General features: G+C 36.8%; 1 protein-coding gene across 3 annotated transcripts in view; it reads left to right on the forward strand.

Moving 5' to 3' along the window:
• The window catches only part of LOC107041730 (unconventional myosin-Va), a 21,944-nt gene extending 4,804 nt beyond the window's left edge, over positions 1-17,140 (forward strand). The window contains exons 2-8 of one of the 3 annotated variants that reach the window (XM_015262435.1): positions 5,224-8,892; positions 10,482-10,587; positions 10,658-11,043; positions 11,131-11,224; positions 11,891-11,971; positions 13,434-14,560; positions 16,045-17,140. In XM_015262435.1, the coding sequence (XP_015117921.1) occupies positions 5,224-8,892; positions 10,482-10,587; positions 10,658-11,043; positions 11,131-11,224; positions 11,891-11,971; positions 13,434-14,560; positions 16,045-16,164 (5,583 nt within the window). In that variant the 3' untranslated portion in view covers positions 16,165-17,140. The remainder of the gene's footprint in view (positions 1-5,223; positions 8,893-10,481; positions 10,588-10,657; positions 11,044-11,130; positions 11,225-11,890; positions 11,972-13,433; positions 14,561-16,044) is intronic. The other 2 variants (XM_015262436.1, XM_015262437.1) reach the window with 2 other exon arrangements.
• The last annotated feature ends 1,650 nt before the right edge of the window (positions 17,141-18,790 follow it).

The following is an 18,790-nucleotide window of genomic DNA, read 5'->3' on the forward strand; positions in this document are numbered from 1 at the left end:
AGTTATTACGCCCCCCCCCCCTCCAAAAAAACGTTCTTCGAGAAGGATGTCTCAAAAAAGAAAGTAAACTATCCTTAAAATGTCAGAAAATCATCTCTTTCCGTCCCAAAACTACACGAAAAATACCGAAATAAAAATTCCATGAACATATAATCGAAGATAAAGTTGTATCGTCACAAATGTTCATACAGATAGAGTGAACAGGCCAATTGCTGGACAGTTAAGGGAAATTCGAGTTTCGTGGTAGGATGTAAAATAAAAGAATCACCTAAATGGGGATATGATGGCTTCCATACCTTCAACAATGTTTTAATTAGCAGAAAAAAATGATTTGAAGTGAAAATAATAAAATTAAGAAATAGTTGGATGCAGTCGAAACCTCTAATTTTTCGACGACTGGGCCATATTTTTTTTGATTTATTAAATGTCGATCAATAGAAAAAATAATTGATCACATAATTATACACGAGTAATATTGTTGAAAGGTGAAATAATCAGCACAATTTTCATTTTCTTTATGGAATATTCACTGCAAGTTGAAATCGTCCAGAAACTCATCCCCTTCAAGAAATTGACCTGTTTACCTTACTCCACAACAACTCAAATCAAAAGCAAGTTGAAAACAATCATTACTTGAACCTCATAGAATTTGGGCGATACTTTTATGATAGTTAACTATTCAAATCATTAAAATCACATTAACCTAATATTTTCAAAATCCGATTAATCCACCAATTCTAAATTAAAACATGAATAATATAAAAAGTTTCTTAAACAAGTGGGAAATTGCTCTTGTATTGCATATAGTATAGCTATTTTTGCTAATAAATTAGCAATATGCTTCCGAATGGTTATTTTGCACATCATTTCCTTCTATCATGTACAATTCATTGTTGATTTCATTTCGTTAGATTGAATGAGATTTCTTTTCAACTATTTTGTCAAATTTTCAACTTGGTTGAATGTTATCAGCATCATTATTCTTATTATCTCGTTCTTCTATACAACTGATAGTCTCTTTTACGGTTCTATCTCCCCCCTCAGCCCGTCGATAAAATGTTAATGGAAAAATTTTATTTATACGCCTTTGAATGAATTTTAAAAATCACATTTGAAGAAACCGCTAAAAAGCTCACTTTCAAGGAAATTCATGAAAAATTAGAAATTTTCAACAATCATCATAAAAATTAAATCAGCCAATATAGCTGTCGTAATCATCTTCTAACTTCGACTTAATGGTATTAAAACAAACATTTTAAGCTATGACTGAATTCATTTGAAGCATGATATTCAAATATATCCGCGGAATTCTGATTTTCAAAGAATATAACATTTTTACAAATTTTCAAATGAATCAAAATAACGATTATTGCTATCGCCTTCATCTTCGAAGTCGGTTAAAAGGACATCCAAAAAAATTTTCTTAACCATCATTCAATCAATTCAGGACATTTCTTTTTACTTATCGTGGGGCGACCAATTTTCGAAAAAATTCGGAAATTAAAAAAACTAATCGATGAATTAAATTTCCGTTAATGGCGATCGATAGGACTCAATAATACCGCCATTGGAAAAAAAAAGATTCAATTTCATCCATTCATTATTCCATTCGAAAGCAAAAATACTTATTGCAGAGAATATTTACAATGACAAATTTGGATTTTTCTCCAGACATTCCTTTTTCATTCGGAGCAAATTTTTTGGGGCAGTTTCCAATAGTCTTTGATTCCTGCTTTCCTCTACATGGAAAGAAAATTTGAGGAAAAATTACACAACGAAACGCGAAAGTGAGGCGAAATGCTTTTTGGGGATTTTTACGGCGAAACGTGGAAAACATGCGAAAATAAATTTTTACTGTTGAGTTGTAGGAATTTTATGGATTGAAATGTAATTTTTACTCGTTGAAAGGCCATTTTTACTTGATACTTCATAACAATCCGCAGGAAGAACAGTGACTTCAACAAAGCAATATTTATGCGTCACAATATTGTAAAATTCGTGATAATATTGCTTCGCGTAATTAATTACGTTCCATAAAAATACAATTACCAACAAATTAGACGAAAAGTGTAATAAAAATTGAATTTTTATGGTATGATATATCATCAAAATTTAATCAATAAAAGTTGATCCAATTTTTCAGTACTTTCTCATCAAAAACTAACAAAATCCACTGTTCGTCCATGAAAGATACACTAAAAAGTGGAACATTCACCCCTTTTTCCTTGATTCCACAAAAAAATCAAGGAAAATATAAGACTCTCTGAAACATAATTTTGCTCTCTAATTATTTCGATTATTATCCAGTAATTTTTCAATTTTTGCTTCCAACTGGAAGCTTTGTGATGGTTGATTTTGACGATCTTCTAATTTTGCTTGGAAATAATTCTAATACATTCTAATGATATAGAATGAACCATCAAGATATGCTGCTTTTCGAAAATGTGTTTGTATGGCCGTATGTGTGTGCGGATTCTTCGGAAATTGTTCATAAATCTTCACAGGCATGGAGTACAGTCGAAGCTTAGTGTAAAATTTTGTCCCATATTGATATTGTTTGGGAGCATTTCTGTGTGAAATTTCAACTAAATCACTCAATTAGTTTTTGACATGTCGACAATTCCTAATAAAACAAGGGTATTTCATTTTTATTTTTAAAACAAGGGTATCTCAGAATTTTTGAATAAACAAAGGTATCTCAGAATTCCGTATCAAACTAATCTATCTCGATTTTTCAGAGAAAACTCGCCTAACTCAAACGAAATCAGGAAAGAACCTATTTCGTGACCGCTGATTAAAGAGTGTTCAGCCGATTTAATCGACATATTTTGAATTCCCAATATGTTAAGAGATTCATACCAGAGAATTAATAAAATGAATGGGAGGAACGAGTGGAGCGATCCGATTAAGGATTCCACCGGAGAACTGAGTGGGCAGATCATCAATCCAAAATTCATCAATAGGAAAATTGAAATAATTTCCTGAGACGAGTGTAGTTGAGTGATACGCAATCAAAATACGGATAGAGGGGAAAGAAATTGAGAGAGTGAGAGTAGCCAGGACTTATGTGTATAACTATACACGTATGACAAAATCGTATAGGATTTCCTATAGCATATTCTATAGGAGAGCACCCGATGCATAATCGGAAGATCCCGGGTTCAAATCCCGGTCTGGACTATCCATTTTTTTCTGTAAAAATTTTCTGATTATGTAGCTTGAGAATAATCCCGGGTCCCCTCCTACTTCATCCAAATCCCATCCAATCGTTTCCTATGACATCACAGCGATGTGGAACGTTATATAAATTCTCTTCTTTAATATCCTATAGAGAATTCAAATATTTTCTATAGGATTTTCCAAATAGGATTTCTTATAGGATTTCCTGTAGGATTTATTATCAGAGATTTCATATGAGATTTTCACCAGGATTGCCTATAAAATTTAGGGGCATAAAGGTCACAATGAGGGTCAAAAGTGTCATATGGGGATCACGTGGGGATCGTATGGGGTCATATTGGAAGTCATATGATAATCATATCCGAGTCATACGGGTCATGTAAAAGTCATATGGGAGTCATATATGAGTCATATAGATGTCATTTAGGGGTCACGAGGGTCACATGGGGGTTATACAGGAATTATATGAGGGTCATATGAAGGTCATATGAAAGTCATTTGATCCTCATATGACCCCCATATGACTCGTATATGAGCCCCTTATGACTCACATGATCCCCATATGACCACTATATGACCCGCATATGACCTCTGATGACCCTTATACGACTCCCATAAGACCCCTATATGAAGTTTATATGGATTCCCATATGACTTTTTTAACGTCCATTCTGACCCTTATGACCCTCAATTTCATAAGAAATCCTATTCAAAATCTTAGAGGATATCCTATAAGAAATCCTATAATACATCCTGTAAGAAATCCAACAGGAAAAACCTGATAGGAATCCTATCTGAAAAATCCTATAGGAGATGTTCGAATTCTCCATAAGATTTTTTCATACGTGATACGCCTCGTAGGATCAGAATAATTCGAAGGTATCGAAGGGATCTGTTTTCACAGCTTGATCGGCACGTGCCACATGGAATTAATTCTCAAACTTACGTTTCCATGCTTTTGACAGCTGCATGGATTTGTGTTGTAGGCAAGTATCGTGAGGTTTGCAGAATGAGAATTAAATAAAAGAATTGCTGAATTCTCCGCGAATTTTACATAGGGGTGGATGGGGCAAAATGAAACAGCCGAAAACGATTGTTTGACGCCATTCAAGCAAAAAAAATTTTTTTTCAGCCTTTGTTTATGAACTTTTTTTATTATTGGAAGTGCTGATGAGAATCATTTTTTATTCATCTTATAATTCAATGGATTACAATTCAGTATCACATTTTCCTAGTTCCCCCTCTGGGTCTCCCCCTGAGCCATCCTCTGGACCTTGGATTTTGCTGTTTCATTTTCTTTAAAGAAAATGTTCAATTAATCCATTGACAAAATCTTCTTCCATCAAAACTTCTCAATAATTTTCCATTCTACTGAATGGAAAATTATTATTCCAATCAGTACTCCCAATAATAAAAAAAATTAATAAGAAAATTGTTGATATAAATTTTTTTTTTGTTTAAATTGCATCAAACAGTTGTATTTTCGTGTGCTTCATTTTGCCCCACTCGCCCCTATTAAAATGAATACCACTTGCATAGTATTTAATCAGAGTTATTGAGATGAGTTTTTTTTTATTTCGTCTGAGTTAAATGGGTTTTTCCCAGAAAATTGAGATTAAAGGAACCCTTGATGAGAGTCTCCCTGGAGAGCGAAACGTTGGATCATCGACAAAAAATCCTTTATGCCACTCATGCCTGAAACCGGCCGGATTACACACTCGACGCTTCGCGTCTCGTGTCTAATTCAGCCGGTTTCAGGCTTCGTGACATAGAATTTTGTTCAGTACTTGTGGGGAAATTTCGTCCTTAACGTGGGTGGTTACATCACTCGCCTTCGGCTCATGCTGTAAACCCTACACACGTTAAAGACGAAATTGCCCCACACGTGCTGAAATATACTATTTATTAACTTTTTATGAAACCTGTCAAATTGCTGGAGACCGCCTAGGCCAATTTCTCCATCACCATTATTGAATGTTTTATTTTTTCCTCTGTGTCAAACTTCTTTACCCCTTTCTCTTAACAACTCAAAATACTCCACAGGGTAGCAGAGTATGGGTGCAGCACCCGGAGAAGATCTGGGAGGGGGCAGTGCTCCTCGAATCGTTCAAGAACAACGCAACCCTTCGGGTTCGCACAGAAGACTCCAACGAGGAGCGCACCCTCTCCATAAAAGCCGACACCGACCTGCCCCCCCTGCGCAACCCGGATATCCTCATCGGCGAGAACAACCTCACCTCCCTCTCCTTCCTCCACGAGCCGGCAGTCCTCTACAATCTTCAGATCCGTTTCCAGCGTCATTGCATCTACACATACTGCGGTATAGTCCTCGTAGCATTCAATCCATACGACGAATTACCGATCTACGGAAATGACACAATATGGGCGTATCGGGGTCAGGCAATGGGCGATCTGGAGCCTCACATATTCGCTGTTGCCGAGGAGGCATACACAAAACTCGAACGGGAACTGCACGATCAATCAATCATCGTTTCCGGCGAGTCTGGAGCTGGCAAAACTGTTTCCGCAAAATACGCGATGCGGTATTTTGCGACTGTCGGTGGCTCGTCAACTGAAACCCAAATCGAGAAGAAGGTCCTGGCGTCGTCGCCACTGATGGAGGCCTTCGGCAACGCCAAAACAACGAGAAACGACAACTCCTCCCGATTCGGTAAATTCATAGAAATCCAATTCAACAAGAGCTACAACATCTCAGGTGCCAGCATACGAACGTACCTCCTGGAAAAATCACGAGTTGTGTTCCAGGCGAATGACGAGAGAAACTACCACGTGTTCTATCAGCTCTGCGAGGCAGCGCGAGCAAAATATTTCCAGAATCGGTTGAAGGACCTGCACCTGGAGGACGGCACTAGCTTCCACTACTTGAACCAAGGCAATAGCTTCTTCATAGATGGTTTGGACGACTCTGCATGCTTCCAGGACACTCTTGCTGCCCTCTCCCGTCTGGGTTTCGACGCCAAACAGCAGGACGAAGTCTTCAGAATTCTCGCGGCAATCCTGCACCTTGGAAACCTCAAGATCGTCAACAAAGTCGATAAACAGGATAATTCCGGAGGGAACGAGGATACAGAGGCCTGTGATATATCCGCAAAAGACAAACACCTGCTGATTCTCGCTGACCTCATGGGCATCGACCCAAAAGCTATGAGGAAATGGCTGTGTCACAGAAAAATCGTCTCCATGAGAGACATTATCCTCAAGCCAATGAATGCAGAGCAGGCGATTGGCGCCAGGGACGCCCTGGCTAAGCACATCTACGCTGAACTCTTCAACTTCATTGTTCACGGGATCAACGAGTCATTGAGAACAAAAACAAAAGCTGGATGTTTTATCGGGGTCCTTGACATCTACGGATTCGAAACCTTCGAGGTAAACTCCTTCGAACAATTCTGCATAAATTACGCAAATGAGAAACTTCAGCAGCAGTTCAATCAGCATGTCTTCAAGCTCGAGCAGGAGGAGTACCTGAAGGAGGAGATCGAGTGGACGTTCATCGATTTCTACGACAATCAGCCGTGCATCGACCTAATCGAAACGAAATTAGGAATTCTAGATCTGTTGGATGAGGAGTGCAGAATGCCGAGGGGCTCTGATGACTCCTGGGCAGAGAAGCTGTACACAAAGTGCAGCAAATCGAAGCATTTTGAGAAACCGAGGTTTGGAACCAGTGCTTTTCTGATCCATCACTTCGCTGATCTAGTTACCTACGAAACTGGGGGCTTTCTCGATAAAAATCGAGACACTGTCATGGAGGAGCAGATTGACGTTTTGAGATTGAGTGATAACAAGCTGTTGAAGCAACTCTTCACTGAAGACGTTCCAAAATTGTCAGTTCCCAATCAATCCAAAGTGAAAATCTCCACGCAGAAGCCGACGGCCCCTGCGAACCCAAAGCAGAATAAGAAGACTGTTGGGTCTCAGTTTAGGGATTCCCTGAACATGTTGATGTCGACTTTGAACGCCACGACTCCCCATTATGTGCGTTGTATCAAGCCGAATGACTTCAAAGAGTCCTTTGAGTACAACGCAGCCCGCGCGATCCAGCAATTGCGAGCCTGTGGCGTTCTGGAAACCATCAGGATATCAGCAGCTGGTTTTCCAAGTCAGAGAACCTACGGGGAATTCTTCCAGCGGTATCGCTGTCTCTGCCCCTTCAAGAAGATTCGCAGGGATGATTTGAGAGAGACGTGTCGAAGAATCCTGGAGATCTACATCAAGGATGACGATAAATTCAAATTTGGAAGGACGAAGGTTCTGTTCAGAGCTGGACAGGTCGCGTATCTGGAGAAGTTGAGGGGGGAGAAGCAGAGGGACGCTTGTGTGATGATCCAGAAGATAGTTCGAGGGTTTATCCATCGAAATCGTTACAGGAAGATCAGGAGATCGGTTTTAGGTCTTCAAAGGCAGGCGAGAGGGTGCCTAGCGAGGAAGAAGGCGCAGGGAATCAGGCGGGAACGTGCTGCCATCAAGATCCAGAAGACAATACGAGGGTGGTTGGCAAGGTCTCGGTACCAGAGGTTAAAGAGGACTATTATAAAGCTGCAGACTTATGCTAGGGGTTTGTTAGCGAGGAGGAAGTACCAGGGGATGAAGGACAACGCTGCTGCTTTGTTGATCCAGAGGCTGGTCCGAGGTTATCTGGTTCGAAGGGCTTGCAGAAAGAAGATCAAGGATATTATTGTGGTCCAGTGCTGTGTGAGGAAGTACTTGGCTAGGAAGATCTTCCGGAGGTTGAAGGCTGAAGCGAAGAGCGTGGAGCATGTCAAGTCGCTAAATAAGGGGCTGGAGAACAAGATAATATCTCTTCAACACAAGATTCAGGCGATAAACGAGGAGAGCAAGGGACTGAGGGTCTTCCAGGCTGAAGCGATTGAGCTTAAGTCGAAGTTGGAGGGGATGAAGGCTGTGGAGGCTGAGAACAAGCGATTAATCTCGTTGTTGACGGAGAAGGAGAAGGAATTGGAAAGGATGGAGGGTGATATGAAACGGGAGAGGGATGAGAAGATGGATTTGCTGATGGAGAGGGAGAAATTGCTACAGGAGAAGGAGGAGGAGAAGAGGATGCTGGCTGAGGAGTCTGCCAAGTTGAGGAGGGAGTTGTCGTTTGCACATGAGAAGCTGAAGGTCAATCAGAGGGGGGCAGAGGAGAATCTGAAGAATAGGCTGGAGCAAGAGAAGGATCTATTGATGATGGAGCAGGATCAGGATCGGGGGGCTTATCAGAGGCTTTTGAAGGATTATCAGGAGCTGGAGGAGCAGTTCGAGGCGATGCAGAGGAAGTTTATGCATCAGATTCCTGGGCACTCGAGGTCTTTGAGTAATGCCTCGAGTGGGAGTGCTGGGGGACAGGCTGTATCGACTGATCTGGCGCCTGATGATCAGAATATTGATTTTGGCTATGGGTCGGTTAGGTCTACTATCTCGTCGTCTACGCCGTATTCCAGGGTGGAGACGATTGACTGGAGTCAGAGGCGGTCTGAGAGCCCACCAGATGGGGAGGCCCAGCCTGTTAAGTCACCGCCTGAGGTCAATGGAACTCTGCAACCTCCGCCTGTAGACATTGGCTTGGTTCTTAAGTTACAGCAGAAGCTGAAGGATGTCGAGAGCGCTAATGGGAGACTGGTGAGGATGGTGGAGGATCTAGAGAGGGATAGCCCGGAGGAATCTTCCAGGACGCAAGATACGTTCAGGGTGAGATTCATGGGATTTTTTTGGACCTCTTTAGTGAATTTATGAGGCTAACTCAGGGATGGCCATCAATATTATATTTCTTCAATATTAAAAAGATTTGCGACTTATATTGATAAATGTTTAAATATACTCATCAAAATGAAAAAATAATATAATATTAATAGTTTAAATTACCGATTGATGATGAATTAAATATTTGACAATATAGAGCAGTAAATCTTCCATTAAATGAATATTTCTAATTTCTTAAAAAGGATTATCGTTTAACCAAATAGTCGGCAATCTTCCTACCTAAATTATTGATTACACAAATAGTTCAAAATTTGAATATTTAAATTGATGATTACGTGAATAATTAAAAGTTTAAGAGTGATGTTAACTAATTGACGGCTTCAAATAAAAAAAGATTCATGAATATGGCTATCCCTGGTCCAATTTAGGTTCCAGTGCGATTTTTTGAATAATATCTTTGAATATAAAGTAAATAGTCAAACTTGTATCGGATTTTTTTAGAGATGGAAATGAGATTTAAAGAAAATGTCTCATTAAGGTTGCTATCTTATTTGAAATTTGAAATATTTTTATAAAAATTCACGTCTAAAATTCAGATAGTAAAATTGAACCTGACATTTTTTACGAAAAATTTTACTTTTTCCATGAAATTTCGGACAATCTCGTCTCGAAAAAATCGGAATTTGACAAGAAAATCAATGTAAATCTCAGTTCAATTACTCAGTGAAAATGAATAACAATCAGGTGAAAATTTAGACGAATATGTTTTTCAATTTTCAATTATTTAAAAATTCAGCGTAATCTGAATACCAAATATTTATGTTCAATCGGAAATTCAAGTAAATTCTGGAATACTCGTCTTATTTCTCTTTGAAACTATTTAAGGTATATCCCAAGACAATACCACTCAAAATTTAATCTCTATGGATTTCCGGAAAAAATGCAACATGGCTTAATTTATGGCATTTTCATAAATTATCGAGTTTTTTATCCTGATATGTTGTTGATGAAGGCAACAATGACTGTTTGAATGAAATAAAAAATTATTTGTTAATTAATTGTTTGAATCAAATAAGAAATGATTTCACGAAATTTCCATTTTTTAAAGTTGAATACTACAGAAACAATGTACTATAAAGTTTCATAAAAATTCAGATTAGAATTACAAAATATCCGGAATTTATCAATCTACTACGAATTCATTTGTTAAGAAGCCCGCATTTCATTATTTATCATCTCCTAAATTGTACAGTATAGCTATAATTAGAATTTTTGTCAATAGCTGGAGAATATTATAAACATTATCCATGAAAAACATGGGGACAATCGTAAGAAAAACCTATTTTCTACAGATATGCTTTAAGTTCATCAGAATTTTGTCTGAAGCTATAAATTTAATGTCTTTTCCCCCAAATCAAATCCAAATCACTCGACTCAATGTCCCTTTTGAAAATCATTCCTAGGGCATCCATGAAATTTCAATTATTCTCTAACAGTGTTTAGATAATGAATAATTCTATTCGTTATCAACCAAAGAAAATAGATAATAATTCATGATTCCGTTTTTCCTCCATTAGTTGGAAGAACTTGAAATGGAAAATGCTCAACTGAAGAAAGATCTGAATTCTCTGAGACGAACTGTTGCCGAGGCTGATACACCAGCCGTTCAAAAGCACCTGATGGGTAATTAATTTTTTTCCTCGAGAAAAATCAATTTCCACACTCGTCTCAACTCAATATCTTTTGTTTTTAGGACAATTCGAGGCACTGCAGGAGGAACTAGAGAGGCGAAGGGAGGAGTGCATTCAACTCCACAGTGTTTTAGCTGATCACACGAGAAGAATGAAGAGCCTTGGCTCCAACTATGGCAGAGACGTAGACATAATAAACGAGGATGGTGAACTGGTTCTGGCATTCGAAGCGCAGAAGAAAATAAATCGACAATTGGAGGACGAGTTGCAGGCAAAGGAAAAAGGCTGGCGCTCGCAGAGGGACGAGTGGAGAAATGAAATTGATCGTTTGCAGGAGGAAATACAGAAGCAGCAGAAATTATTGTCGGTGAATCTAAGTAAAACACCGCAGACACAGACTGAGGCATTTATGCAGCATGAAATAGCACGGCTTACATCAGAGAACTTGGTGAGTTTTTAAATTCAAGGGAGTTGAATTACTATAATTGAGGGATAACATTAAATTTTCATTCAACTCTGTAAATTATTTTCCCAGGATCTGCAGGAGAGGTACGATAAAATTGCGGAGGAGAATCATAAGTTGAAGAAGAAGTGTAGAATACTTGCTAAGCGACTTAGAGATGCTGGATGTAAGTATCCCATGTATTTTTCATTAGTTATTTGGAAAAACATGGAGAAATTTTAAAGTGAGAAATTGGAAATCAACAGTAAAGTGGTGAAACGTAACAAGTTGGTTCTCTATGAATCTGGTACATACTTTCGGTCCTAAATGATTACGTCCAATTACATATTTCATTAAAAAAAATCCCTCATCCAAAGTACTAAACGCGATGGCAGATTTTTTTTGTACGATGGCATATCATGGCCATTTCATTTGATTAAAAAAAACCTTCAAAGTATTAAATACCCAATTGATTCAATGTTTTACTACAATGACGAATATTGAATATGCCACCAGTAAACACATATAAATGTATTATACGTTGTTAATTTTTTTAATTTATTGTATTTTTCTTCATTTGGTGGGATGAATAGTGCTGATGGACAAAAAAAATTTAACGAAAACTTTTATTTGAGGAATAACAATTAAACGAAGAGTACAGGATCCATTCTCAATACCACCTTGAATGAGTAATTTTAATAAAATGTCAACCGATTTTTCGTTGGAAATTTTTCTTGACATTTCATTATAAATTCACAAATTTCTAAGAATTCACGTTTCACTACTTCACTGAGAAACCTTTGAGGATGATATCGCGTTTGGTATTACAATATTTAAATTTACGCAATCAAAGACGAGGAAAATGATACGAAGGATTTGGCAGAGCCACCGAAACCCCGTGCATATATGATCACGGGACCCGGTGAGTTTAATGGTGTGTAAAGTCGATGTAATAATCATCGTCATCAAAACATCATCATCACAGAGAGATACCGTCATTAGGCCTAGATGCTGTCATTTCGGTATCTAAAATAGTTTCATTAATGAGACGAGCGAAAGGAAGTGGCTGAGAGAAATTTCTCGAGAGATCTTCTCATAGATAATTTCATAATCTACAGTAAACATCTCTTGACATTTCCCTCTCGAGTCATTAGTTTCAGGGATCTTTACAAAACTAACTATACGATCAACTTATTATCAAAGTGGAAAAACAATAGGAAAGAGTTGGGGAATGCTAACATTCCTGACCTCGTTGAAAATGTCAATAGCAAATGCGTTTTTTTTACTTTGTACGAATTACACTAAATTGATGGATTTATGTTAGAGTTATGAATATTCTTGGGGATTCAAACATTCATTTTGCCATACTTTCCCCCAGGTCATTTAAGGATATTTATCCAGACGCGCAAGCTCTCAAATTTTTTCTTTTCAATTTATGGACAAAGTTATTTCTATCATATTGATAAAAATTTTAATCCATCAACCCGAGTTGATTGATGAATTATCAATTTGAAAATGAATTCCATGAGAGCTTATACATAAGGAGAAGGTGAATTCGCTAGAAAATTATATTAGATTTCTGTTGAGTTTTCTATAAGTTTCTGGCCGTTGCATTAAAAAATTCTGCTACTTACATGCGCGTTTTTTCTTCGATATAAATGTTCAGTGGAAAATATTCCGTAGAAATGATTAATAGAATTTGATTTTCCCATACAATTAATTCTCATTAGGACGTTTTCTATAGAAATTCCTCAGCTCAAATTTTCAGTTTTTTTTGTTTGATTTTTCAAGTGAAATGACGAATTGAATGATAAAATTAGGAAAATTCATATCGAGCAATTCCTATGGAAAATGCGTAACAGAAAAAGTTGTATAGAAAACGGAATTTTACAGTTTCTTCTATAAAATAGTCTCTATTGGACTTTTTCCATAAGAGAAAGCTGCAACCAAGCCGTGGAATTCGTCAATAGAATCGTCCATAAATTAATGGGATTTTCAATAGAAATTCAATAGAATTTTGTATCCAATTCGCTAGGTTCTTCTGCGAAATTTTCTCATGCGTGTAGTTTCACATGTTTCTATATAAGTCTAAAAAACTACAGAATTTTCCTCGAACATGAAAAAGTTAGATTTTCGCGAACAGGATAAACATCCTTATCTCAGCATTGGAATGAGATTTTGAGAAGTCTTCACATTTAACAAGAAAAAAAATCCAGTGAGATTATCTCAGTGATCCCTTTTGGCCGCCAACTCTGCAGGGAAATTTTTTTTCCGAAATTTCTTTTTCTCCGTAAATTTCAAAACAGTCATAAAAAATGAAAGTCTCAGGGAAATTGTTTCATCTCGTTTCATCGCTCTCCCCCGCCCCACAATTAATTAAATCTCTCTTTATGCAGTACCAGACAGCGTGGAAGTTCCCACGGATCAATCAACAGTCACCACACAATCCTCCACTTCGAACGGGGCTATAATGCCAGCAATTCGCAAGAAGGAACGCGACTACGAGGGAATGTTCGAGTTCAAGAAGGAAGACATCACAATAGTAATTCGTCATCTCGTAATAGAATTAAAACCGAAAGTAGCTGTTACTCTCCTCCCCGGACTTCCTGCCTACATTCTCTTCATGTGCATACGTCACACAGACTGCATAAACGACGACGACAAAGTGAGAACACTGCTCACCGGTTACCTCAATGCTGTGAAAAAAGTGATAAAGAAGAGAGAGGACTTTGACTCTTCGGTTCTCTGGTTGAGCAATACCCTGAGATTGCTGCATAATATGAAGCAGTACTCTGGGGACAAGCCTTTCCAGATTGAAAACACACCAAGACAGAATGCCCAGTGTTTACGTAATTTCGATCTGAGTGAATACAGGGTTGTGCTGAGTAATGTGGCCCTGTGGATATTCAACAACATAATGACACTGCTGAAGGAGAGGATTCAGGCGTTGACAGTTCCTGCATTATTGGAGCATGAAGCCATCACTGGCCTCAACTCCAATAAACGAGGATTGGCAAGATCATGCTCCATGGGAGAGGAACCAGAATCCACGCAAAAGAAGCTGGACAAGCTCCTGAACGAGCTCTCTGCTGTCCACAAGGCTCTACAGTACCATGGGGTTGACCCTGAAATCATTGCCCAATTGTTCAAGCAGTTGTTCTACTTCATGTGCGCCAGTGCCCTAAATAATCTCCTGCTGAGGAACGAGTTGTGTCATTGGACCAAAGGAATGCAGATCAGGTATAACATGAGTCATCTTGAGCAGTGGGCCAGGGATCAGAATCTACCCACTGCTGCTGAGGCCCTGCAACCTATCATCCAAGCTGCACAACTCCTTCAAGCTCGGAAAACTGATGAAGATGTTAATTCTGTCTGTGAAATGTGTAATAAACTGTCGGCTAATCAGATTGTTAAGATACTCAATCTCTATACTCCTGCTGATGACTTCGAGACGAGGGTTCCTGTTAGTTTCATCAAGAAGGTGCAGGCCAACCTGGAACTAAGGAAGGAGAACAACGAACAGGTAAATTATCTGTTTTTTTCCGCTTCCAAATGGAATCATTGTAATCGTTCAAATTTAAGTTTTGGATTTTTTGTGTTTTATCGATTCATTATAATCCAAAAAGTCCGAAAATGCAATTTTTAGACCGTGTCCCTACGTATATATGTGCGTACGTTTGTAAATAAATTTTTCTTCGATTGTTCACAAATGAATCGATGCCCCATCAATCGCCATTAATTAAAAATTAATTCAATTATTAATTTTGAAAATTTTTAAAAAATTTCAAAAATTGTTTTTCTCACGATAATTAAAAAAAAATGTTCTGAATTGATTCAATGATGGCTTAAAAAATGTTTTTGGATGTCCCTTCGACTGAGTTCGAAGATGAAAGCGATAGTAATAATCGTTATTTTTATTTATTTAAAGATTTGCAAAAATTCCGGTTTTTTTTTTGAAAATCAGAATTGTCGGGATATCTTTGGATATCATGCTTTAAATGAATTCAATCATAGCTTAAAATGTTTGTTGTAATACTATTAAGTCGAAGTTGAAAGGTGATTACAATAGCTATATTGGTTAATTTAATTTTTATGATGATTGTTGAACATTTCGAATTTTTCATGAATTTCCTTGAAAATGAGCTTTCTGATAGTTTCTTCAAATGTAATGTTTGAAATTCATTCAATTATGTATGAATAACATTTTTCTATCAACATTTTATCGAAGGGCTGAGGGGAGAGATGGAACTGTAAAAGAAGACAATTGGTTGTATAGAAGAAAGGGATAATAAGAATCAGTAAAAATCAGCCATTGTCACTAATTTTCAAACATTACTCTGAAAATTAATGACGATGTCACTGGAAATTAATGATAATGTCACTGAAAATTAGTCACAAAATCACTGAATTTCAGAATTTTTCACTCATTGAATTTCACAATCTCGAATCCCCAATAATTGAGGATAAATTCCTGGAAATGAGTGACATGTCCCTGATAATCAAAAACTTTTCTTCTCTATGACAATAAAAGCTATACGAATCGGAAAACAGACGGGTACAAAGTATTGGACAGCATGCAATTACCATGTTTTTCTTATTGGAACCAGCAGTTGTAGTCGGATATCAGAGCTCTCATTCAAGTTCAATTTAGAATTAGATTTCCAGCCACTTCTGTATTATTTTATTGTTGCAATTTTTCGAAGTCTGTTTTCGAAGTCTGTTTTGATTAAAGTTGTTTTTTAACTGAAATATTTTTTATTGAACATTTCTGTTAAAAAATTCCGCAGAACGACTGCAATTTTTCAATATAAAATTGCCGACAACTTCGTAAAATTCTCTAGCAAAGACGTTACGTTCTATACGTTTTTTTCGTACGTGATTTTCAATTTTAAACCGTTAGAAAACATTTGAAAAACTATAGAAATTCACATCGACAAATTCATATAGATCTTACAAAGATGAAAATTTTCAAATTTAGTTGTTCAATCATGTTTTTTTTGTTTGCAGCTGCTGATGGACCTAAAATTCTCATATCCCGTGAGATTCCCCTTCAACCCATCAAACATTCGACTGGAAGACATCGAAGTGCCCGAGGTTCTCAATCTACCGATGCTCAAGAAGGTCTAGATGAATTAATTTTGTTTTTTTTTTCTAATGAGTAAACAGAAAGCCTAAAGTATTCCAAAGTCCCTGACGATGAATTGCCCATTTTTTGTACAGTCCTGTGTTCCCTAAAATTTATTTATTACTTTAATTCTTCATTGAATGGTGATAATCATAAACAGAATTGTTGTTTCTGTTGTTCTTTTCTATTAATAGAAAATTTTGTTTTTATTTGAATTGAAGAGTGAAGTAGATTCAATGTGATTAAGCGATATTAGGTGCGATTTGTATAGTTTACAAATCGTCGAAACAATAAATTGAGCGACCAATTGCAGAGATAATGAACTATTAAGATGAATTAGGCGATTAGTCGTTGGCATTGCATTATATACATGATGATATAGCGATGCACATTCCATTACCCAATCAATATTTGTATTTTTTTTCTCCATTTTCATGCAACGCTGTAACTCCCTTAGGACTAGTTTGCCTCAGGGGATGCCTATTCGAGTGATGGGAAAATCCATTAATTACATCGTGTGTAATTAATTGTACAATATAATCAGTGGGATGAAAATCTCATCGAGTGGAAAATTGTTATCGTGCAATGTTTAAGATTGGCCACTGGAGATGGAATTATTTTGTTATATTATACAAGAGCGATTGTGGCCGGAAGAATAAATATAATCGACAAAATTATGAGATGTTGGATCGTGAGAGAGATTTATGATGTTAATGTTATCAACTGAGAGTGTATAAGTCAACGAGAATGAACCGAATGTTGTGCCATTTACAATTATACATAATATAAATTATATTATTTCATTTGAGAGATCAATTTGTCATTTGCATTACGTGCTCTCCTGGCTTTTCATAGTCGCCTAATAGAGTTTATTTCCAACGATGCACCTAGGTGATTACTGTGACATTTCCTGGATGTAAAATAATTTTTTTGTTCACCCGAAACATGAAAAATAAATTATTAAATCGTTATCACGGATAATGCGTGTCAATTATTTTTATTGAAAAATTACACGGTTTCTACTAAATTTGGACGTATTCGACTTCGAAAACAAAATTGACCCCATCTTATAAATATTTTAATGCTGATTTTTAATTTCTTATGGGAAATTTTTCTAGCGCGTTTGGTTTTCGAGAAAAGAAATGTTGAAATGTTGAAAAATGGCTAAAAAAATTATGTTGAACATAGTTTTTCCCAGTAAAACACTATGAATTAATGAAAATGCGATTTGTTTAGTTTTTTAGATTTTAGATTCGATTTTATCCCAATGGGTTAAGTCGAAACAAGTGCAAAAAATCCTGAAAAAATTCAAATTTCATGATTTTTCTTGCTAAATCAAAAAATCGGAAGTTGGTTGCCCACACTTTGATGCATGCCAATTTCAAATCTATCTACACCTGTGTGTTATCTTCCACTTGACTTAACATGAAGTTTGAAGATGCCTTTCCTGCAAGGTAACCGATTAATTGCCCTTATGAGAAGTCACCCTCAATTGTTGAGAGGTTTAGTTGCTGAAATAAAGTGGAAAAATAAAGAGATTAACGGACAAGGTTAACGCACGTGTGTAGATAGATTTGAGATTGGCGTGCATCAAAGTGTGCACAACCAACTTCCAATCATTTAACGTTACAAGAAAAATCATGAAATTTGGAGTTTTTCGAGATTTTTTTCACTCGCTTCGACTTAACCAATTGGGAGGAACCGGAATACACTAAACAAATTGCATTTTCATTAATTCATTGTATTTTTTCTGGAAAAAACTACGTCCAAATTATTTTTTTTATAAATTTTTTAAATTGCCCTTTTCAGTCATTTTTCAACACTCCAACATTTTTTTTCTACAAAAACTAGACGTTCTGGAAAAATTTTCCAAAAGAAATTTGAAATCAGCATCAAAGTATCTATAAAATGGTGTCAGTATCGTTTTTGTGCTCAACGACGTCCGAATTTTATCGAACCGTGTTATTATTATGAGCTCTCGAATGCATGCCCCAGGAGCTACTTTCAAATCTTTTCCACTTAAGGGAAAGATTTCATTATAAGACAATTATCTTATAATGATGCAGAATTTTTCACTCAGTAGTGAAGTATTCAAGTGTAAAATTAATTTACCTAGGAGAATCGATTAATCCATAATGCAAGGGTGTTTCAGTAGAGATAGAATGACCTCAATAAGATTTTGGTTATTTGAATATTTCTTTCGGGAATGAAGATTTTAAGAAAAAAATATGAAAGATTTTTTGATCAACTCTTTAGTGTAACAGTAAAACAATTCTAGCCGATTTTGACTATTGATCAGTTTTCAATGAATATCTTGGAATCTAGTTAGGGAAGGCAGATAGTAAAATTTTTCTTATAACCTTTTTGGAAGAGTGAATTGAGAACTACGAAAATTAATCCATCTCCCTTAGGTTGGGAGATATTCTTCAAAAACTCAGCTAAGAGCCAAGTCCACTTAAACCTTTTCACCGCTTTATTACTGAACTTATAGTGAGGATCATCCTGGTTTTGCTCCTTCCTACTCTAAAATCCTATCAGACAATATCCTGTGACGTCACAGATGTGAAACGCTATAGAAAATCACGACTTTACTGATTTTTTTTGTGCTTCGGAAGATTTCCTACAAAA

The sequence above is a fragment of the Diachasma alloeum genome, unplaced genomic scaffold (genome assembly GCF_001412515.2).
Source record: "Diachasma alloeum isolate Michigan unplaced genomic scaffold, Dall2.0 Dall_scaffold_00374, whole genome shotgun sequence".
NCBI lineage: Eukaryota > Metazoa > Arthropoda > Insecta > Hymenoptera > Braconidae > Diachasma > Diachasma alloeum.